This window comes from Lampetra planeri, chromosome 35 (assembly GCF_965212315.1).
Source record: "Lampetra planeri chromosome 35, kcLamPlan1.2.h2, whole genome shotgun sequence".
NCBI lineage: Eukaryota > Metazoa > Chordata > Hyperoartia > Petromyzontiformes > Petromyzontidae > Lampetra > Lampetra planeri.
The window spans coordinates 313,888-338,972 of record NC_136141.1 but is presented as its reverse complement, the minus strand read 5'-3'; the positions used below and the strand labels follow the sequence as shown (position 1 = coordinate 338,972).

The 25,085-nt window shown below is 43.8% G+C and overlaps 1 protein-coding gene across 4 annotated transcripts in view; it reads right to left on the bottom strand.

Moving 5' to 3' along the window:
• The window catches only part of SLC38A12 (solute carrier family 38 member 12), a 242,252-nt gene that overhangs the window by 189,566 nt on the left and 27,601 nt on the right, over positions 1-25,085 (bottom strand). For all 4 annotated transcript variants that reach the window (XM_078610855.1, XM_078610854.1, XM_078610852.1 and 1 more), the window contains exons 5-6: positions 1,896-2,034; positions 90-182 (exon numbers count right to left, since the gene is read on the bottom strand). In XM_078610855.1, coding sequence (XP_078466981.1) covers positions 90-182; positions 1,896-2,034 — 232 coding nt within the window. The remainder of the gene's footprint in view (positions 1-89; positions 183-1,895; positions 2,035-25,085) is intronic.

Sequence of the window (25,085 nt, the reverse complement as noted above, 5' to 3'; positions counted from 1 at the left end):
GTGGGACGTGATGGGTTAATTAACTGCCCTCTGGTCACTGCTGACTGCTAAAAGAGTTAAAGACATGTCCCGTGCAATAATGCGTGTACCTTTGTTGAAGAATATGGAGGCCATCTGACCCATCTCGGCACGCTGTGTGATATCAAACAGATCGGGCCTCCGTAAGGTCGGACTTTCCGTTTCTGCGCGACAGAACAATAAGCACACACAGCACTTTAAAGGCATGGAGCAAAACGCCAACGAAAAATGTCAATGGAGCTACAAAAACTACCAAGGGTGGTTCATGAGTAAAAGTCATCACACCTCTGATTAGCACAGTCGGCTACATACAGTGCGAAAGAAGTTCAACATACATACAGTAGTAGGGACAGTGCTCGGTTCAGGTTGGCTCGTTAAGTTAAGCTTAGGGGGATAGTTCTTAACACTCAATAAGGAAAAGAGGTAGAGGCCTGGCCTGCATACGCTGCTCGAAGGGACGAGCGCCAGCGGTTAATACCGACGATGGCATGGCAGCCCAAGGAGGGAACATGGATTGCTACTTCACAGGACCATGATAAGTTGAGATGGCTTGAGGAGGCCTTCATCCAGAATTTGATTGACAAAGGGCTGTACATTTATTTTTACAAAGTGTATATTGTATAAGATGCATAGAAAAATGTATGTTTTCATATAGACAATGAAAATGTGTGAATGATAAATACATATTGTTTTATGATAAAATTAATCAAAACTAGCAACTAAAAATAAGACCTTGATATGATAAGGTTGCATATAAAAAACACATATCTGCTATAATTTCGGATGTGATATCAACAATTAACATACTAATTTTATAAAAAATGTGTCTCTGAACACATTTTCTACAAGCATAAATGACAAAACATCCCAACTTAAGCATTTGGCTTTGCCAGGTGATGCAAAGATACAATTAGTCTGTGGGTTCGCATTCACCGATGACACTTTACGATCGCTTGAGCGCACACAGCAGATACAATCATGTGAAACTCTCACACACCAATAGGCTGTTCAATTTAATGCCTTAATTTCTGTTCAAGTCAGCCTTTAATAGCTTCTGTATATCAATTAGTCTTTAGCACTTTTACCCACCGCATTAAACTGCAAGCAGCGCGCAAAGCACCGAGTGGACTGAGAAAGTAACATTGACTTTGCAATTTACAACGTGAAACATTCTATTAAACAGACCTGGTCAAGCGCCGACTGGCCAGGTTTTATCACCGCAGAAGCAAGACCGCACCAAAAGAAAATCACGCACAATCAACTGTAATTAAACGAATTACCAACAACACTCAAAAACAGCAATAAGATGAACAACTTGGGGTTTAAGATTTACACGCACTACGCATTACAAACTCGATATACATTGTGTAAAACCCATCATCGATATCATACAAATGATAGATATAGATTTGATTTCTTACAATAAAAAGAAGCCTTCTACCAAAGAGCATTTAACAACTGTCACTGACTTGGGTTTTTACAAGAATATAACTTCAAACCGAGCAAAACTCTTAAAAAGGATTTTTTTTATCTCACAGAAGCCATTTTTTCCAAAGTCCTCTGGTACATGTCTAAAGCACTGGCTGACATGGCCATGACACTATTTTCTGATGATATGCATTCACAAATTGTTCCGTTTAATGCGCATCAAATTAACAAATAGTATCTATATATGCTATAAGTTGTTGTATATTCGGCGGTGGAGCAGTGGCGCAATGGTTAGCACATTGCACGCTGAACGTGTCAGCCTACATTTCAAGTAAGCCAGCAGAAAACAACCCAATCGGCAGAGCACAGTGCTGGCCTGGCCAGCAGAAAAGCGGTATAAGTGTGTGAGACAGGGGAGAGGAATTGGGTGGGGAGGGCGGGGGCCTCACCAGGGCTAAGCAGAGGTCGTCTCTCGGCCCGGCCTCCGAAGCGGTCCTCCCTGTTCAGGCTCGTGCCACTGCTACCCGTGGAGCTCATCACCTCGGGGCTGCCCGGCCGCTCCGATTCCTCTGAGTCAGAGTCATCGTGCTGCAAGAAAACCACGAAGAAAAATCACGCGTTCACATTAATAATGTAGTACTTTCCAACATGCGTTTGTTCTCGGAAATACATAATGATTAATATTCCAGAATCCGACAGATAGTTGTTGGGGCAAATGCATTTGCATTTTTGCAAAGGGAATTTTTTTTCTCTGGTTTGGGTCTCCCAAGTATTGGGCAGTCCTTTCATCCATGTGGTCGGTTTTCTCTTGGGCCAGTTCCTGACAGCAAGAAAACTTTGTAGTAAAGTTTGGTTCGTGTGGGATCATCTTCACGAGAGTTATAGTCATGACATTACAAACAGATGGACAAGACAGACGAACAGAGCTCATGTATAAAGGCTTTCAACCGTAGTTGTAAAGCGTTAAAAATATATGTATAATTACAGCTGGGATATTCCATGCTTTAAATAACACATTACTGTACCAATGAAAATATTTGATTATATATTTGACTATTCAGATAACATGCTGGATGAACTTAGGACCTGCACACATGCAAATTTCATCGCTCCATCTTCTCAGTCGCGTTCCATTCCTTGAATGCCATTCTGTCATTCTTGACCATGGGCTATCTCTTCTCGCTAGGTTATCATCATTTCTACCTAAGTGACTTTACCGAAACGAACTAAAGAGTATCATCGTCCCAAGTATTGAACAAATGGAACAGGAAGGCGATGGCTTCATGAATTTCATCAACATAATGACAACGTTGGGAGTTCTCACTGAATGCCAGCAGATCTCAGATGCGATGCATGTGTCATTAGAAAAGTAATTTTATCTAGTATTTGATCAGATGTCTTTATTATCTGCAGAAAAATATATAAGGATTTGGGAACTTGTCACCAAATATCGTTGGAAACTTTTTCTGCCCAAACACATAAATGAGACACCAAGGCTCATTTGCGAGCAGAGCACCGACTCACTTTCCTATGCTTCCACAATGCCAGCAAATCGCTCGTTCCTGTCACTTCCCATCACAGCAGGTGATGTGGTTTAGTTGTCTCTTCATTCAAGAGTTTGGAACTGCCACTGAATGCCATAAAAATGTACTGCACTAAAGTGTAAACTTTTATTACTCGGATTAGTTTTTTTATGCAACTGAAGGTTTCGGTGAACAATGTCTGCGCGACATTTGTGCAGAAATGTATTTGAAGTCACACCGATGCTTCATCGCTTACTTTGAAGCGACTTCTACGGATACGTTTGTTCGTGTCATTAAGGCTCCCTAAACTTTATTTGATTCGTGCACAGAAATGTCGGCCATGCCAGAAGCTTGTAAACTGCCTCTGGTAAGAAATCATTGAAAGTGCCTGCACAGAGTGCTTTAGAAACCTTCGCATCGAGGAACGCGTCACATACTCCTTGGTTCTTTTGGTAAAGTCACGTAGATAGAAATATAATAGATCGCGACGTTTCGATGGCAACACAAGCAACCGTCATCGGGTGACACAAGCACAACAGCAGGAGAGCTGCAGCAGCAGAACTCCTGCTGCTGTGTTTGTCTCACCCGATGACGGTTGCTTGTGTTGCCATCGAAACGTCGCGATCTATTATATTTGTACCTACGTGACTTTACCAAAAGAACCAAAGATTATGGATTCCTGCAGTCACGAAAACTTAAAATCAAGACGTGTCACATGTTCCATGACGAATCCCAGTTTGGTTACGCAATGCAAGTTTAAAGCAAAATGTGAAAATAAAAGAATAAATAAATGTAACTAAAGAGGCACATTCACACACATCAAACACCATCTCAGCATTACAACCTCATACAAGATGGATTCGGAGGCCTGTCACTGGGGGGAAACAAGCCAACGGCTCGGAAGGATTTGAAAGACTACATGTGTAACAAGTGACTTCAATTGAGATCCAACACGCTCTACATTACTGCTATTGCAAAATGCTGTAAAGGGGAGGGGCGGCTTCACCATTTTATTGACATCCCGCCTCCATTTGCATGCTGAAAGCAGCATGGTTTTTCGTGTAATTTTTTTACCAAACGAAAGCAGATTTTCTTGTCAGACACAACATTACCCCGTTGGGTCTATTTGTACAAAGGAAAACATCTTCAATAACGATAGCCATCAAGAATACACGTGATTTATTATTTATTTGCTTTATTTTTTTACCAGGAGAAGCCTCCCCGAGTCTCAACACTTTTAAAAGAGAGGGTTCTGATGAGTTTTTGCAGAAGGGAGCGATTTTTCTAAGTTCAATCCAAATTGAATAATTTGCAGGTAATGTTTTAGCATTGAGATGTATTGCAAATGCCAGTTTTATTGTAAGGAAAATTGCCATGGGTAAAAACAGAACCTGGGGGAAACCCATGCAGAACAGGAGAACATACAGACTCCACGCAGAAAGGACCCTCAGTTGGGAATCGAACCAAGAAACTGTTCTTGTGAAGCACAAACGCATCACCACCGAGCCACACTGACACCCAATTAAGACAAATACTTGAGAAAGGACATCCAAGTCATTTTTGATCATAACAGTTTAAACCACACCACTCATGGAAACTCCTCTACACACTTCTGTCTATATAAACAAATCGTTTTCTTCAAATCTTCAAAGCGAAACAGATTCGGAGCATTCACCAGAGCTTTGTGGCGATGTTAAGGTGCATCGCTATGAAGCACCCACATTGTTACAGCACCCTTCTATTGAACGCGCAAATCATTATTTCCGATGACGACTTGGCACTGGACATGTCATATAAAAAGCAAGGGTATGAAGCAGCACCAGCAGTTGACAGCAGCAGTATGTGAAAGTGCCAGCATGCCCCTACCCCATTCGTCCCTGAGAAAGTGTTATCCGACCCCAGGGATGTAGAGTTTATTGAAACACATGGCATAGACAGGTTACAAATACAAAACGTTGGTAATAATCATTGTACTTTGCATTGTGTCTACACCGGTGTCATTTCCCATACATGCCCTCTGTGTGTACTTGAATCGTTCGTTCAGTAAAATACTTTTGGGGGGAAAAAAGAGTGGCACTACTTGGATCCCACAACAGTAGCAGCTGGCAGCAGCTGCCCCACAGCCCTGACGTTCACAACTGTCCGGGCGCACACGGGTCAACGGCTCACGTCGCACGCGGTAGCGGTAGTCCGCCAGGAGCGGAGGATCCACGCGCTGGCCGCGTTACCTACCGCGACGCTTTCACATCAATCAAGGCCACGTGGCCTTTTCTCGCGCACCCCCTGCTCCAACACGTCGCCGTGTTTAACTCTTACCCCGCAATGGCTGGCTTGACAGCAAACATTGCGGTGCACGGCCGTGGCCTTGCTTTACTACTTTAACGCGATCAATGTCATTGTTGATGGCTCCGCTTTTGGACCCCCAGGGGAATTTTTCGCGCCTGACCTACCGTTCACGCCGTGAATATTTGTGCACTTGCTGTTGTGCATGCGTGATGCAAGAAGCTGATGGGATATACATTTATGCCATACGCATGTATGTATATTGAGCTTGTTTTGCACCGTACATAGCCAACCAAACTAATCAGAGGAACGGGCAATTTAAACAAGCATTCGGCAGTGCTCTTGTCTATCCGTGGGCCGAAGCCAGTGGTGGAAATTCCACATTCCCTTAGTTTAAAAAATTATATTGTGAATAGAATGAACAATGTTGACTTCACACAAATTGGTTTTATTTTATCAACCACAATGGAATGATGGGCTGAGACAGCCACTGACAACATTTTGATTGTCAATCAGGTATTATTACAAACAATACTGCATGGTTGGCTACCTTTGTGCGGTGCGAAATAAGTTCAATGTACATGCATGATAAGTGTAGCACCAAGTTTTTATTAACACCGTCTGTTAGTTAAAATGAAAATATATTGCAAAAAAATCATACCATCCTTTCGGCCAGATGCCCTTTTTCAGCATACATTTGTTTAAAGTTTACTATTATTTTAGTACCTTTGACATATAAGCAGTATCATTTTATAATAGACGTTGAGGATACACCGGTGGATTTATAAACACTGTTTATACAAAACTGCTGTGCCAATGTAATACCACAATAGAAGGTGAAAGGTTGAAGCCAAACAATGGATTCCGACTCGATATGACGTTCATAGAGTGGAGGTAGGTCTTGAGTGTGCTTTTATCAAGTGGGAGTCAAAACTGCATGTGGAGTGAGTGATTTCAGAGACACTATTTAGGAGGCAACAGCGTTTATTCTACAATTACGTAACACCGTTACACACGGGACTAAATACACCTATCTCTCACTCTTGTTACACATAGGACCATAATACACCTATTCCTCTTGTATGCGGGATAACTATAACCGGGTCAGATTAGCCAGCGTGCTGTCTGACCCACGATGTCATAGATGTAGCACTTGGGTTCCACTTCACCTGCAGACAGCCCCGATATACGATCGGAGCTCCCCTTTTATCCTTCTCGGCGTGGCTCCACCCTCGGCCGCGCCCACCTCTGGAATATTCCCGACGGTTCCAGGCTACACCGCACCTGTTCCCTCTCTGGCTCCGCCCTTAACCACGCCCCCTTTCTGGAACTCTCCAGACGTTTCTCAGCTACTCTTCCCGTGTCCCCTCGTTCACCTTTGGCCCACTGGTACTGCACGGTGTGTTAGCCTCTGCGCCCATTACTATGGCACTTGGCGCTACGCGCCGTAGTGATCCATTACACTGCACATGCATAGGGAGTATGGTAAGTAGGTAGCCAACCTCACTGTGCGCTTAAAATTGAGAGTTAATCCATCACACACATGCGTGTTCTCGAGACACTGGTTTCCTCCAGCATGCAAAAAAACAACTCATTAAGGAATTGGACAAAAATATCCTTGCTACGTTTCCTTACTATTTTGGATAGCTTAATAGGAATAATGTTATATTGTCACCGAAACTCAATAATCTTTTCAGGAAGGGTCATGCATCTAAAACCAGAAAATCCACTGAAAATTCACGCATACACTGAAAAGTTCTGAACAAATGGGGTTCACAAACCAATTTGCTGTACTGCCATCTCCTGGGAACCTTCAAGCGTAACAGATACACACAATCCTCTAACCTTGGCGTCCAAAGTGCCGGATCACTGGCATGCGGATATCATCCCAGACAGACAAAACAAACAGCTAGGACTTCCATTCACTCCTCATCACACCACTGTGAGGTGAGATTGCAAAGCGAAGGTAGGTATATTGAATGGTTTTGAGTACAAGAGCGATGTCACACATGATGTACAGGCAGTTTGGAAAGCATTGAATGGACTAAAGGGCCGGTGTAATAGGTTGCCTTTCATTGTGGACACTAAGGATGCCTTGCATAACAATACAAGTGCTGAACTTCTAAGTATTATAGCTTATGGGCAATAAAACGAACCTCCAGATTACACAGCAGAAAAACAAACACTGCAGCTATACATCTTCTTAGTTGAAGGCAGTCACAGTGCACAATGATAATGCATTGACTCCTCATTAGTACACGTTACATTAAAGCTTTGTGTGTGCTAGCCGAGTAATGTGACTTATTGTACCGTTGACCTATTGACAAACAAATCATAATTTACAACGTAACCTTTAATTGGTGTATAAACAACCTGGTTGCCATTTTCTAGAATGTGGATGTTTACAAACAGCTGGATCCACGAGGATGCACACAGTGGCCTCGAAGGTGAATGTGGGTGATTGATTAATGTTCACCAACAACTCGTGCACATTATTTGAGAATATTTGGCCCTGGGAGTAATGAGGTTAACAATAACAAAACATTTGAGAACACAAAGGGTGCAGGTCATGTAAGAAAAATTGTTTTCAAATTTCACTCCATCACACATTTTACAAACTTTGCAGCAAAACGCTTTGCTCTAAACCCGACATAAATGCTTTATTTAATTAATGTAATGTCACAGCATGTTCCCTGTGTGCCTACCTGTGAAATACACGGCTCCTGCATATTTGGAAGCACTATTTGTATGGAGTAGGTCTCACGTGGGTGGTCCCTGGTGGTCTGAAATCTATACGGCTACGGTCTTGTTTGAGCAAATTTTCATGAGGACCACTTAAAACTACCACAACGAAGCAAAATGTCCCAGTGTGCATCTGTAGTGGTGGTGGTGACGCGCGCCGACAGTGAGAGATCACGGGGCGGCGCGGGGTGCGTGGTTGTGCGCGCTGACACAAGGTGGGAAATAGGATCGTGGGCAGCGCGCGGTGATTGGTCAACTGGGGTGGGTGCTCTCAGCGACGTCCGCATGAGGGACTATAAAGGGGGACGCGCGGGAGCACTCGGGGAGTGGTTAACCAGTGGAAGATCGAAGACGGAGTTGAAGAGGTAGGGCCCTGAGACCCCTAGTTCCGCTGTCCTTGTAAGGGCCGGGACCCTGTGTGGCTCGGAGGCGAGACTGTGGGACCCGTGGTCTGACGTCCATGTGGGACGAGGCTGTGGGACCCAGAGTCGAGACGGACACCCCAGCCGGGTGGGTTCCGAGAAGCTACGGGGCGTAAGAGCCCGTGTGGGTGTAGCCAGGGGAACCCCGTGGGTTAGGCTGCAGATTAGCCACCCGTGTAATATAAGTTGGTGTAAATAAAGAGTGTGCTACCCGTAAGGTCGTCTCCCGCCAAGTTACTACATTACACATCTAAAATATTCAGTGTTACAATTAAACATTTCACAGTTCATTGCATTAGTCATACATCACCTTCCAAAATCATCAAACTTTCAATATCGTTAGTAAGCGCATTCATCACGATTTAATGTCCTTTTAGCAGTCACCTTAGTTTCAAGGTATGTTTTTTTTATTTCTACAGAAAGATCAACTGAAATAATCTTGGTTGGCGTGATTGCGTAGTGCGTGTTATCAGATCAATTTTGCTTTACACAAAAACAGTTCAAGTTCATCTTGTCTGAAAAGTGCACAGAGTTGCATCAAGCGTTGACATCCCATTCAGTGGGTCTAACAGTTGACTAAATGTGACTATTGGATGTAATAAGCCCTTTGATGATAAAAGGCTTCAGAAGATAAAGGGCCTAGATCGTAAGTGCAACCTGCATTCCTGCAAATGTATTTATGTGGAATGACAATTGCTGCTTTAAAAATGTATATCATGCCACATGTGCAGACACATACATGGGTCGTGAAACCGAACCTAGCCCACATGGCACTTCTTTGTCGTGTGGCTGCTGATGTAGATGCAGAGCAACAACTACAATCTCACATTAACAGTGGCCAAGCCAGACAGCAGCGTCAGGAGTAGTGGAGTGTATTGCTGCGATGTCTACGTCGTATTTGTGGAGCAGGCATTGTCGTGATATGGTGTATGGCCTGTTCTGGATGACCACAGTCGCACACTGGGGAGTTTTTAACTTTAAACTTCTAGATCAGGTATCCCGCATCTGCAATGGTTTTTGTGGATGCGGTTTAGAGTGGGCCATGAGCTTCATGCAAGATCAAAACCAGGGATATTCTGCATTGGGTCTTTCACAAGGTGTTTGTTTGTGAGTTCTTTTGAACTCCATTCAGTTTTCCAACCTTCATTGGGGTTGAATTCATATTAAATCTCGACTTAAAGCTTTCGTGACTGCAGGAATTCAAATTCTTTGGGTTTTTCAGTAAAGTCACGTAGATAGAAAAAAAAAATATCACTACGTTTTGATCGCAACACAAACAATCGTCATCAGGAGAAAAAATATATCACTTGATGACGCTTGCTTGTGTTGCGATAGAAACGTAGAGATATTTATTATTATTTTTCTATCTACGTGACTTTACTGAAAGACCCAAAGAATATGAATTCATATTGTTTAAAGTTAAGCACATGGGTCTAAAAGGGCTTGTGTAACTTCAAGCAATGATGAGGGACGTTAGTGAGGTCCTGATGAATGGGAAGGTGACTTTTTTCCTCCATTCATGAAACTTTCCAGAGGGTTGCAGTGCCATGGATGGGTGGGGAGAGAGATATGTTAGCACGGGCAGCTATGCTGGCATTGAACCAGCATGCGTTGTCTGTGAAGATATTTGCTATACAAGTAGTTAGTGGAGATCAATATCTGCATTAAGGCTAGGTTATGTGTTGGTTCAGAGCCTCCAGATGAGTCTTGCTTGTCTGCAGTAGAACAACTCAGTCAAGCTGGATAACAGGCCACAAATTGTCACATCCAAGAGGCTGTGGAGCAGTAGTTTAGACATTAGTGCGCCACGTTACTAAACAATCGACCCGAGTTCGATTCCCACAGCCAACACCAGTGACGATTATCTGAACTGTGTACATTGCAGACCTTCATAGATGCTACCTAAGAGCGCTTGTCCCTACTATATGAGGGATCTTTGTCTTTGTGCTGTGAATTTAAAATGTTTGGCGACTGGTTTTAGTGAGATCAGCAATGGTGACACTTTCACGAATCTGCCTGCCAGCCTCTTCCGAGTTTCACCAATGCACATGGCAGGACAGTTTCTACACGATACGCGGTCAACACGTTGATTGTTTTCTGGGCGAACTCGCGTCTCCAATATTTCCTTAGCCTCAGCACAAAGGTGGGACACCAATAATACGTGTGCAAGCTTTGCAGCCGCTGAGGTGGCAAGGTCTTGTTGCCGGTCTGCTGCCGATGATGGAAGACACGCTTCCAATGACAGAATACTGACTGAAGGGGGTAAAAAGAAACGAGTAAAGAGATCTAAACAAGCGAGGAAAGCTCCACGAACAATAGCCCCACAATGCGTTTGGCACGGCCTTGCCCCTCGTGCCAAGGCTCTCAAATCCATTCTGCCAAAAAGTCCGTTGGGGACTAGCAAAGAAAAATGTACACCCTAAAAAATGCTGAGAGCACGGTGCCCGAAGGTATTGTACGAGGGAGCAGTTTAAGTCCACGAGTTAGCGGCTCGCTGATAAATCACTCTTGCCAGTCTGGCAACAGGGAAAGAACCTGCATGTTCCAGGGGCACAATTAAAAAAAAAACTGCTTCAAGGCCACAGTTCAAGCCGATTGTAATTTGTCAAAGTTTAGTTTGTTTGTGTACGTGATTTCTCTTCAGTTTTTATTGTGAACAATTCTGATTACACCTACAAACTTATGTCAAAGTAAACATATGCACTTTTTTTTACAAGATAAAGAGCATGGTTTGAGGTGGTGATGTCCTACTGGATACCTGTGAAAGAGCTTCATAGCTCATCGGATTCCTCCAGTATGAATACATATTCTGATTCTGATTTGATGACATTTCCAAAGCAAGGATCAGTGTCTCCGTAACAGAACAACACTTTTAACGCACCCTGTATGTTTCACAACGAAGCCACCTTCATGTGAACATTTTAGTCAACACTAGAAAATATTGACATGTAGCTCTCAGGGTCATACTGTGTGCTGTTCGGCACAATGTCAGACGTTTCACTCCAACTGCTGGGAGCTTCTTCAGGAACTTTCCCAAACGTCAGCTGTAGTGCCGAACGACACGTGGTAAAACCCGAAAACATCCGCAATACTATTGACGTGTGTTCGGAAGCTAATGTTCTAATTAAATGACATGGATTTATTGTCCCTTCCTCGTTGCACAGCGAACGGCCAGACTCATGGCGAAGTGCGGAACGGGGACCTGACCGCACGGGATTGGCAACGCGTCGATGTTATTGACCAAGGAGAAAATTAAGAGCTTCTGATGACGGCGCCGAACAGACGTGACTTCGACCCGGCCGTGAGGTCACCAGGTCAAGCAGCAGCCGTGACCGAGCCGACGTCACGCCCCAATCTCGCAAGAGCCGAATGACAGCGTCGCCTTGGTCCAGCTGTGACATCTTTACCGATCTAATTACCGCTGCGCAATAAGACATCAGAGAAATGTTATATTTTTACTCGCCTTTTGCCCGTCTAAGGACGGGTGTATTTCAGTAAATCTGAAACTTGCAAGCGAAAAGCAGACCGCGACGTGATATTCATTGCATCCACTCGTGTGCAATTTGTAAGGCCGCGGTGACACAGACATATTTCATTTAAAGGTTATAATCCCTTGTTCATGACGTCCTTATCATTTGTGGCCAGGTCGTGAGCTATCATTTGTGGCCAGGTCGTTTCTGAAAAATAGCTAAATAGCTTAGAAAGCATTACTCGGTAAAATAGTTGCTGGTGACTTCTCACGAAGGTAGTGCAACATGTTTGGGTGCCGGGTAGATGATGGGTTCGGTCAATTCCCAACTCGAATTTCAACACGTGGACCTTCTGACTGCAAGATAGCAGTGCTCCAACGAGCCATCTGGCTGCACGCAAGTATGAAACAGGCACAGACAGAGACCTCGGCAAGCATCATGTTACGTGCTTGCTCAAACTCTCCGAACCTAGCGTGCACGGGCATTTCGAGATCATTTCGCTTTGGAGACGTGTACGGGCTGCTCTTACCATGCCGGTAGCATCACGTAACATGTCTGGACGAGTAACAGATGGCCTCTCTCGTCAGCGATGGTTGCGTTTATGCAGGGAGGCAGCCTTGGCACGAGCGGCTGAGGCAAGGAGGGGCATGTGACTGTGCAGGAACATAGCTCATTGATCTGGCGATGGCTCCACTGCTTAATGCTTTCCAACTCGAGTTGAAAGTATTAATGCACTCGCATTGTTGGTCTGTCCGTAACAAGGGGTCACGATAACACTCGTTAAGATGATTTAAAACATACGGTAAAGTGGTGTTGCAATCAGGGTCACACCGTAGAGAAAACTGTCCAAATTGATCAAAGGGTCATTCAAAACTTGGAGACATAAACCATGCTAAAGGACCGTTTTCAAATAAGCAAACACATTTTGCCCCAACTGCCACCCGTCAGCTTCTGTACTGCTAATGAAATACTTTGGAGGACAAACACATGTTGAAAAACGTTACATAATCCATACACGTGTTTTAGTTTCCTTCAGTTGCAAGAAGGCCCTAACTTTCTAGTCTCAAGACTGTTGCGTGGAGGTTAGATTTGGGATGTATGGGTCCTTCCTTGAGGAGCAGTTTTTATCGAATTTCCATACATGAGCCAGGCAGCCTATCAACTTCGGAAAAGTTCAGTATCTGCCACATTGCATCTTAATGCACAATAATGATCTGTCTGCTTTTAGAAACGGGCAGCACGACTGCTCAGGTTATCACGTTTCACCTTCCTCCCCGATTCAATGAATTATCAGATTTCAAATCAGCATTTGATACAATAATTGATCCTTATTTTCATCACATTTCATAGTTTCTTGACTAATCTTTCTCTTTTGTCTTGTTTTCCGCGTTTCAATGTTTTCATCTCGTCTGCTCGGATTTAGCCGAAGTATACATGTTACTATTTTCATATATCATAACTAATGGACTTCACAATTCAATGCCCACATCACGACCACAACAATTTACTCAAAATTGATTTGTCACATTGTCATATTATGGGACCGTGAGAGGTGGTGATGGCTGGGGCAGGCCTTCATCCAGCAATGGATTGATCATGGCTCATGAAGAGAAGATGAAGAACTGCTAGATGCTGAGGTTGGAGCAGTCAGGGTAGCCTGTGTATGTAGGTAGAACTACTCTCGCACCATACGCAGCCGACAGTGCTAATCGCAGGTGCGGGGGGAAGGACAACAAACTAAAACACAAAAAGCAATAATAAAGAAATCAGTTTCCAATCAACAAAACTCAACGTGGTCTGTGGCTGCCCTTTCCGCATCCACACACTTGCAGCGTGCTGCCGAGCCATCACACTTCACTTTGCAACGTGCGTGGCGAATGACGGGCATATTCTGTGCCGTTCATGCTGTGCCTGCGCTTACCGACGCGTCGTCGCAGGGCGCGGGTTTAGCGCCTCACGGCACGGCACGCGACGTGCCGTGCCATGGCTGGACGAGCGCGGCCCAGGCAACACCTCCAAGAGAGATCACCGCTACCTGACCTCAATTTCACCGCGCCGTCAGAAGCAAAGCACACGACGACACCGTGGTGAAGGGGACAAAGGGTGGGGCCTGGGGTGCGCAGGTTTACGCCTCCCACCCGTTTCGTCTTCTCCGCCGGCTTTCATTTTTAAAGCAATGGTACGGGGGAAATTGGGCTTGGAGCACAAAGTTGGGCGATTTGTTTTACGGTGAGCAAGTTCCATGATTTCAACTGGGTGAAACATCGTTTAGGCAACATGTCCCATTAGCAAGGGAAACCTGTGGGAAATATATATGCATATAATTACAGCCCCCTAGTATTCCACTTTATAATGAATGCCTCACCATGTCATTCCGGTCATGCAGGGGAGTGTTTGACTGTACCTGACCGTACTTCATCACGCCAGTCAGTGTTGGTTGGTTGGTGATCGGGGGGGGCCTCATGACCGGTTCACCACTGATTTTAACTGTGGTGAAGAATCGAACTCAGGTTGCTGGGTTTATAGCAGAGTGAATTAACCACTGCACCAATGCTGCTTCACTACAGGAATACATATATACAGATCTATTAATATATATACTGACTATTAATATAGACAGATCATTGTGATGGTGGGTGAAAGCAAGAAAATATCCAGCGAACTCAAAAAAATGACAAAATGTTCTGAAAAATGTGCAAGAAAAAAAGAATGTAAATTAATTCATAAAAATTATATTCCCGGACTAAATACAGAAAAAATCCCACCGTGCAAAAACGTAATTTGATCACAGCCACAACAAAAACCAATGTCAATGTTTACCTTCATTTCAACTGATACATATATACAGTACACCGTATGTTCATGTCCAATGATTAAAAATCCAATGTATTACATGAAGTTTGATTGAGGTAACTGCGGTAATAGGCATAATCCTCGCTGTTTCTGCGGCCTTTGTTCTTCTGCGGCAGTCTGGAACGCTCTTCCAGCCAATATCAGGCAGCCACTAGAGCTTGCACTTTCAAATCTCGATTGAAACCTCATTTCTTTATAACTGCTTTCAGCGCTTAGTTTGTTGTCATTACCTGTACCTGCGATTAACACGGTTGTATACGTACAGTGCGAAAGAAGTCCAACATACATGTACACGTGCACTCGTGAGATAAAACAACAACAAATCTGTAAAATACAGTATCTCAACGTGCTAAGAAGCGAACAGGAGAATGTGAATTCAACAGCACATGGCAGAACCATTAGAAACAATCACACCCAAGACACTGGCCAGCAGCTGCGGCTCTCTCGTATCGCCATGCAATGCGTGTCGCCCATGCCATGGTGGACAAGCATAGGCGTAGAGCTGAGTCAGTGTGTGTGTGGGCACCACTGTGGCAAGATGTTAACTACCTCGCCTGGTATAGATATAGGGGTCGTGGGTTCGATCCCGATCCGAACGCCTGTTGTATATTTGGAGTTTGCATGTTCTCCCCCTGGTCACGTCGTTTTTTTCCGGGTCCCCCGGGATTTCTCTCCCACATTTAAAAACGTGCGTTTACAGCATTTGACTGCTATACATTTCCCCACAATAAGCCACTTTGTTGAGCTATCATTTGTGGCCAGGTCACTTCTGAAAAAGAGCAAATAGCTCAGTGGGCTTTATCTGGTGAAATAAAAATAGTTTAAATAGTAGTTTGAGTGTGTGTAGCTTTATTTTGGAGCGGTAGTGTAGCGGTTAGCGCACTGCACCAAGAACCTGGCGACCAAAGTTCGATTCCCACTCGCGGCCAACAGCATAAACGATGATATGAACCAGTCCTGGGCCTTCCCTCAGCCGCAAATTAGGGTGATAAAGGTGGCCAGGTCACCCACTCCATCGTGCGCATGCCATTCTTCATAGGTGCTCACTAACAGCACTTGCCCCAACAGTCTGTAAAGGCTAAATGGGGGATCTTTGTTTTTGTATAGTAGCTTTATCAACTCGTCAAATTGTTGTCGAATTATAATTCTTTAATTATAGATTATACCATTAGGGATAGAAAAAAAATTTGTTTTCATTATTTGATAAGAGGACTGAAACCCTACAGAAGCTCACCCTTGCTGGTGCTTTTCTTCCATCACGTGTGAATTAAATAACATGTCACACAGCACGCAAACACTGAAGGTGCCTTTGATAGGGTGAAGCCATCGCATTCTGTACAACCCGTGTGCAGTCACACCAACAATCTCGGTGCTCTGTAATCAGTGTGTTTGTGTGAGGACGGAGGGGGGGTGCTTGAGAGTCGTACCTGGTGCGGTGTGTCAACATCATCGCCACTCGGCAGACAAATGCGGGTTGGGGGCATGGTGCGAGCCACCCACCCCCTGGCATGCCACGCAGGCCTCCGTAGGGGCATTCTAACAGCACTTGTCCATACAGTATTTTAAGACTATATGGGAGATCTTTGTGTGTGCTTGAGGAGAGACAGTGGAGTGTCTCACTGCGCTACAAACCCCTGAGGCCGAATTCTAAACCCAGCAATGCCAGCTAACAAATCTCAACTGGCCCCGGTCCTCCCCTAGGTACACTCGTCCTTAAACGAGTACCTTGTGCGATGTGTAAACATCAGCACTGGTAAAACACAGGTGGACGTGCTGCCCACACCCCCTCGCTCTCCACGCCAGCCTTGAGAGACGCTGAATTACAGAAATTTCCCCAACAGTCTGGGTTGGTTCGTCATGGGCGGGGGAGGGCCAAGACCAATATCTACAAAAGGGGGACATTTGTTCTTGTAGTCATGTAAACAATGAATGAATGCACTTGTTTTATGGGTGATTTGTATAGATCCATATTTGTGCGCGAGCGTACACACACACACACACACAGCTGCAGGTGTACATGCAGACAAGAGTACGTAGGGACGAGGTTGTGTGCAAGTGAGAGGGGAGCCGTGGTGGTGTCGTCTCCCTCGCCTGGTGCACAGGAGGTCGTTGATTCCATCCTGACCCTGACGATGCCTGTTGTATATGTGGAGTTTGCAAGCTCTCTCCCCATGGTGGTCGCATGGATTTTTCTCTGGGTACTCTGGTTTTGCCCTCCACATTTATAAACATGTCTTTACTAGCCTTTTGCCCATCCAAGGACGGGTGTATTGCAGTAAATCTGAAACTTGCAAGCGAAAAGCAGACCACGACGTGATATTCATTGCATCAATGCGTGTGCAATTTGTAAGGGCCGCGGTGACAGAGACCTATTTCATTTTAAGGTTATAATCCCTTGTTCATCACGACGTCCTTTTTACTTTTATGTCTCAACAGCGTGACGGAGATCGCATGCTGTGAGGGTTCTGCCTTTGTCGTGAGGGTTGTAAGTTGACGCCGAGGAGGGGGGAGGAGGCGCCTCGCCCCCCATGTGGAGTGACGTCACCTGCTAATTATTATTAATGGTGGGGGGTGTCCGTTTGGATGACGTCACCTGTTCATGATTATTAATGAGGGGGGGCTGTTCGATGGAGTGACGTCACCTGCTCATGATTATTAATGAGGGGGGTTTCTCCATGCAGTGACGTCACCCACTCATCATTATGAATGAGGGGAGCTGTTCGATGTGGAGTGACGTCACTTGCTCATGATTATTAGTGAGTGGGAGTGCTCCCTATTGAGTGACATCACCTGCTCACGAATATTAATGAGGGAAGATGGTCGATGTGGAGTGACGTCACGAGCATTAAGGACATTCCTGGGTGATTATAGTAGGTATGTTTATTTGGCCGTTTCTATAAATTCCCCACGTGTGATGATGATATAAGACACTTGGATAAGCTATCATGCGTGGTCCAGGTCACCTCTGAAAAATCACAAATAGCTCAGTGGGCTTTCCTTGGTAAATAAAACTGTTTAGTTTCAAGAGTAAACTCATAATACCGTGTACTTGTTTTCTAAACCAAACGAAAGTTCACGAAAAATGTCATCTTTTGTTTGAGTACAGACAGCTAGAAAATCACATGCTCAGGACTGCTTGTGCTGACATCCGATCAACTTTTGGGAATTTGACTTGTGATTGCTGGGCACTGCAAGCAGACTGCGGAATACTCAAAGATTGGAAATCATGCCAAAATGCCATGACATTGCATCTAAGTGACCAAAGCAATCACCCGGCAACATATTTCTTTCCACAATAGCATTTGATTGGCTTCAAAATAAATAAGAGATATTTTTTATCACCTAACGTTCTTGCACTCAATCTTGATTTGAAGCTTTCGTGACTGCAGGAATCCATACTCTTTGGTTATTTCGGTAAAGTCACATCGTGATCTATTTTATTTTGTTCTTGCACTCGTTGACCAGGGTCTTGTATCACCATCACACGGCTCTGTAGTTATCCCAAAATACGTTGTAGAGACAGAGCACCTGGATTAGACACCAGACAAACAGAGCTCAGCACAAGTCAAATGAGCTTTGCACAGTGCTGATGTACAGTCCACGTTAATATGACGGGTTATCCCAAAGGACAACGACTGTTAGCTCCCACATGTGGAATGCATTTAATTGATCTAAAAAGGATGATAGAAAAATATGGTTTGAACTCGCAACCTCATGATTGCAAATCTAATTCTTTTGCCACGGTACCACCTGTCAAGCTGACAACGACAAGTGAATCTGCAATGATAATAATAATATGCTTGCCAAAGACTGGCTGGGAAAATGTGCATCTGTGCAGGTAAAAAAAAATAGAAATATTCATGGGTCACTCTTGTAAATGAGACTGTCCTGGTCTCTTTATTTCTCAACTGGTTCAACAAACTAAGCTTGAACTTGTAACTTGAACAATTGCATTTAATGTGTGCCGAGTATTGGGGGAAGTTGCACGCTGAAGGGATGGACTGTCCATGGCTTCTGGGGACCCATCAGCAATGAGCGATGCTGAACATGTCAAGCATTCCACACCAACATGAGTTGCAATCCTGGCACAATAAGTATGACGTACAGAGCTGTTGGCGTGCGCGTAAATGCCTGGCCCCGAGATCAAAACTATGCAGCCCAGTACACTGCTCCTACAGCATATTTAGCGGGTAATCTGCCAACCTTCAGAGTGAGTTACTGACCCCTGAAAAATATTTCAATTTAAACGCAAGTTTTTTTTTATTTAAAAGCCGTATGTATAAGAGACAGATTCGCTAACATTAAAGCGTGCATCTCTTCTAAAGTAATAGCCCAGCATGGCCCTTGCTACAGATTCATATTAAATTTGCCAGCAACCAACGGAGACTTGGCACAAATTAATGTTTGTACCAACAGCAATATCTTCATTGGATAGTTTCAAATGAAATATAACAATCATGTTTGGACATGTTAATTGTCTTCCTGAATTGCAATACCAGAAAGATGAATTAAATTAATTTCAAAAACACACTTTTGTAATCCTATGTTGATCACTTCAACTTGTTTACAAGGCAAAACTAGAGCAAAACATAATTTTCTTGTCACAACACAAGCCAGTTAGTAATCTGCATTGTAAAAATAATGCACTGCAAAAAAATATCCATACATATCGTGGAGTGATTATTTGAATACTACATTAATTAACCGTGATAAAAGACACACGGCAGTAATAGTACCGTCCAATTTAGAAAACATTCTGCCTCTAAGCATTGAAATGACAGAATCTCGCAATCCACTTGTGGAGGATCATGGGAGATGGCAGCGATATCCCCATGCACTGCAGGCGAATTTTGAATAAGGTGACCCCAAGAAAAACCTCCAGCCAAGCAACACCAAGATCCTTTGCTATCATCTTGGAGAGAAAAGTGTCTGTAGGGGTGGAAAAAACATTTCAAAAAATACTTTAGGCGATGATGAGTCTAGATGAGAGCGACGATAAATCGACAGACGAGCGCTGTGGCAGGCAGCCAGATGGACAGTTCAGCGCCGCAGGTTTTATTTAGGTGGCGACTTTGGATGGGAGGAAAGCCTGGGGAGGTGCTCTCCGGGTATAAAATCCTATTAAGGCTCAATTGATCAGACTTAGATTTGAACCTGCCTCCTCGGGAATACAGCACAGCATGATAATCACTACCCTGCCAACCCACCCTGCTTTCTTTGTAGAACATATATAGCAGACATATTGTGCAAGGGGACAGAGGATCTCATTTTCAGCTTACCTATACAAATTGGATGGTTCCAACTGGACAAATGCATTTTTTAAAATACGTGGTTGAATGTAAACTTAACTGCTGCAAGATAGTAAAACAAGATGGGATGGTTTAACTGCGTGGTATTAATACATTAGTTGTGTTTATGAATGGAAGTATCCTGCAAGAAAAAACATAACCCTTCAATATATATCGCCTCTCTGTCTAATTATTACAATTTTTCAGCCACATTAATGGTGTTATATTATTTAAATCGTTAATGTCTTTCAACTTTTGAATGTGGCCAATAAAGATTTCACACATGAGCATAAAATAATTATCTACATGTATTTCATTGTAAATGTTAACTTTCACTTTACAGGACCATATTTCAGCATGTTATGCAACGCTTCAGCCTTGTGTCTATACAGTGGCGAATAAAAGTGCCCATGTGACATGCTTAGAATATCAACTAGACGCAATGCTAATAAATTACTTTGGCCGAGGCCTGCATCCAGTGCAGATGATGCTACAGATATCCGATGAAGGCAACTGATAGGGAAATAGAACAAGACAGCAAAGTTACCCCCAGCGAGGGTGAAATTGCAGGGGGTGAATTAACCCGAGCCACGAGGCTGCTACACATTAGGAAAAGCGTTGGAAACGTTTATACAAAGAAACAACGAAATGACTGGTATGACAACAGCAAGCCGCTACCATTCCCTAGCTACTCACTTCCTAAGCGAGCGAAGAAACGATGGCCAGGCTTCATCACAAGAAAGAGATGCGTAGCTGCAGCATTGCATTGTCATCACTTTCAATGGCACATGCTGCAAACACATACTTGTACAAAAAAGAACCCTGCCATGCTGTTAAAGAGATAAACGGTGTGGCATTCTCATGCCGCGAACCTCCAAATGTAGGGCCGTAATTTCTTGTTGTCTGTTTACGTTTCAATGGAACGGGACAGAATCGAGTCACGTAAGAATTTACAGAAGGCAGCAAAGTACGCACACATACGGTCAATCAAACATCTCCAATCATGACGATTGGGTGACATCAGGATGCGGGTTTACACATAACCTCCCCGACTCACGAATCACGCAAAAATATTGGCTGCACCCAGCCGCTGTGCATCGAATCATGAGTTAGAGAGGAAAAAGTCGGGGGACACATCCGCGACATTCACATACAACCCTTACCCAATACGTGAGCTCCATCAGGGTCATCTCCTAGAAGACGAATAAACGATTTGGCGTGCACAATAATAACGCAATACGGTCACGTGTGCGAAATGTAATGAATCCCCTGGCTCGTGAACAGGTTATGAGTAAGTGACATCGGTTCATTCTGTGATGCTCCAAAGTTCAAGTTCACAAAATGTGTCCTGGTGTTTTGCTAACTTTTAAATATTGCTACACGATTCATCTTAAATGCGTTATAACTTTAGTGACACATCTATGGCAGAGAGCCAAGGAATAGAAAACCTCAGAATTAAAAGCACACTGCAGGGGTTCACAAATATTGCTGCTCCAAGCGTTTCTCGCTGACGACTCACAAGCACTGCAGTGTTTAAGACAGCTGTTACCATATCGATGTGTCACGAGTTATTCAGGAGGGTCCTGTTTTTGGAATGTTTGGCCAGTTAATGTGAGTATTTCTGCGTACGTGAGAGAAAACCTACAGCACCCATACTCAATAACTCACAAGCATAGGTTAGTCACCCAAATTCTGTACTGCCATCTACAGGCCACCTTGTGGCTCTGAAAGTGAGTGTCTCAGCATTCACCACAGTATATAAAAAAGACAAATCTTAGGTTACATCGCAACGATTCAATGCATTATGGGGAGGAAGCAGCAGAGATCTTACTATTTCCCCCCGCCTATAGCCGACTGCTTCTCTGTAAGTTAATACGCACCGTTTCTGTACAGCGCCTTGAGATGCAGACATTTATATGCAATATAATTCCAAATTGTGGACATACTTTATTCTGTTTCATAGCGAGGCAGTCAAGTAATTGACAGAGGAAAAAGAAAAGTCTTCAGCCTGCACAGGGAGTTGACAGTGCAGATGGCTGGGGGAAGGGATGTTCCAGTTTATAAAGAAGGTGGCGGGGGGCGCGTGGGGGGCGCGTGGGGGGCGCGTGGGGGGCGCGTGGGGGGCGCGTGGGGGGCGCGTGGGGGGCGCGTGGGGGGCGCGTGGGGGGCGCGTGGGGGGCGCGTGGGGGGCGCGTGGGGGGCGCGTGGGGGGCGCGTGGGGGGCGCGTGGGGGGCGCGTGGGGGGCGCGCAGCAGAGGAGGAGTGACTTCTCGTTAGCTACGCTTTAAACTCACTTCAGGCAATTCTAGATGGACAATATGTACACATCCAGCTTCTGCAGGAGCTACTTGTTTTCTTATTTTTCAATCGCATGTCTGTTTAAACTTTAATCATGTAGCTTTAGTGAAAGGAACCGCATCTGGCCATGTGAGTGGTTGTGGTGAGCGAAGTTGGACTGGCACGGGTGCTCGCCTCATCGCGCCGGAAGCCACGCTCCCTGCAAGGAAGCCCCGAGAGATTAAGGGGACAGAGTGGACCCCCGAGGTTTGAACCCCATTGTTGCAGCGCTGCAGCCCATGCCACCCACCGCTATCATGGCAGGCAAGCGCGATTTAAAGAGGTTTTTGTTCTCGATTTCCCAGAAAGAAAGAAAAAAATCACATCAAAACCAGACATGGGTGAAATGTGTTTTACCAGAGAAATGAAATCGATGGAATTTGTTGTCACTCACGTTTGCCGAGAACACTCGGAGGGAAGCACCGGACCGATTTAACCAAACGCGCCGCGAATGCTTAACGGAGACGTGCGCACTCCATGAAATTGTGCAATGAAGCCACAATCTACAAACTTATTTTTTAATTGAGCAATGTGTCTGTTATAACTCTAATACAATGCGATATGTAGTACGCACAATATAACACAGCAGCAGCAATATAGATGACGTAAGTCATTCTGAAACAGGATAATTAAAAATAATGAAAGGCGAGGTTTTTTTTGTTACCGAGATGAAAGGAAGACTTTTATGTACTGGAACAGTTGGATAGGATTTCGTGTTACAAGTTTGGGTAATGGTTGGCAATGCTTTAGAAATGTAATTCACCAGAATGTGAACAGACAAATGCTGATAGGCCTTTTGAAGATGGACGATACGAGATGTTGACAACTAATTAATACATTTACCTGTTATTTTATACATAATTTCACAAAAGCAGCCACTTGATAACTGATATTAAGCATTACATAAATGTATTTCGCAAGCGGCTAATTAAATGTTGGACTATTATGTATTAATTGTTTGTTTAATTACGATTTTCCCGATTAGCCAAATTAATACAAGAATGTATACTCTCGAAAGACCTCAGAACATATTTTGAAGTAACAATCGACTACAGGCCGGGACCCTCACCAGGACAAGCGGATTGAGAAACGAACGAAACAAACAAACCTACTACATCAAAACAGGTAGTGTTGTTGAATCACAATCAGGTTGCAAGTTCAAATCGAAGTCAAGGCTCCGCTCAGCTCATAATTTCTCCAAGTTCATAAAATAATTATCACATTGTGAGACATCAATAGTGTATAGAGTGGCTCCGGTGATAGCAGTGAGGGTTTTACAGCAATAGCTGTGGACCATCAATGCAGATGAGCATCAGCCTACGTTTGAGCAGGAGAGTCACCAATAAGTGAGTGTTGTATTTTTTGGTAAATTTGGGCTGTAACACCACAAATAAATATTACTATTCACTATTTGTATTTTACCAGCTAAGGCCCACTGAGCTGTACATCTCCTTTTCAGAAGCGACCTGGCCCCTACTGATAGCTCAACACAGCGTCTTATCTCATTTGAATTTATAGCAGCCATATACTCTTAACGCATGCGTATAAATGTGGAGGGAAAAACCAGAGGACCCGAATAAAAATCCACACGACCACGGGGAGAACATGCAAACTCCAAATATAAAAGGTGGCAGAGTCAGGATCTAACTCACGACCTGCTGTATACCAGGCAAGGTAGTTAACAACTCGCCACCGAGATGTTAACTACCTTGCCTGGTATACACCGACCTGTTAACGGTGAAATTTAAACAGATGAACCCTTTTTAACACGTAGGCTTTCGCAACCAATATCATCCATAAGAGGTTTTTGGGTTAGATCGTGCAAATGTATAAATGTGTCGTTTTAACGACACATTTATTTCTTTAAGCGATCTAACCCAAAAACCTCTATTATGGAAGATGAACTCATACAATTGTTATCCCACCCATAACATATGTAACATTTGTAACTGCCACAGTGAATACCAAATCCATCACAAGTACAGAAATGGCTTTCACCACCAAAAACAGATTCTATCATGAACAACTTCCTAGACGTTCAATGTAGTTTTGCTCAAGCAATTGGTTCATTCATATATTATTCAACACTAAACATAACAGAAACATGACACTTAATCTGAGAAGAGCTTGATCTCGTACACTCCCCACTATTTGTAAATGCATTCCTTTTTGTGACGATTACAGAAAAAGTGGACAAAAGACTTCTACCCAACATTGTTTCCATGTACCCAGAACGGTGATTCCAAGTTAGATAATCTATTGTGCTCCCTTTCACTGCAAAGCTTAAAGCTTTCATGAGCATTAAGATCATAACAGACTGTTATTATTAACAAATAATTGGTTTGAAAAGAGAAATATGAAATGTGCCATCACTAACCTTAATCATATATTTGCGTCGAGTTATACGGTATTTCAGTAACATTGATATCCCACCCATAACATCGCGACGATTGCTTGTGTTGCGATCGAAACATCGTGATTTTTTTTTCTACCTACGTGACTTTACCGGAAGACCCAAAGAGTATGAATTCCTGCAGTCACGAAAGCTTTAAGTCATGATTTAACATTGATATTGTACAATTAATTACAAAAACAATTATCAGCTTTTCATTTGGTAACGGAAAAAAATTAAGTGTCAAATGTAAGTGCTTTAATTATAAAACATCATACCGATGTCAACAGGAGTAAAAACTACAATTGTTTACTTTGTATGGTACAGAA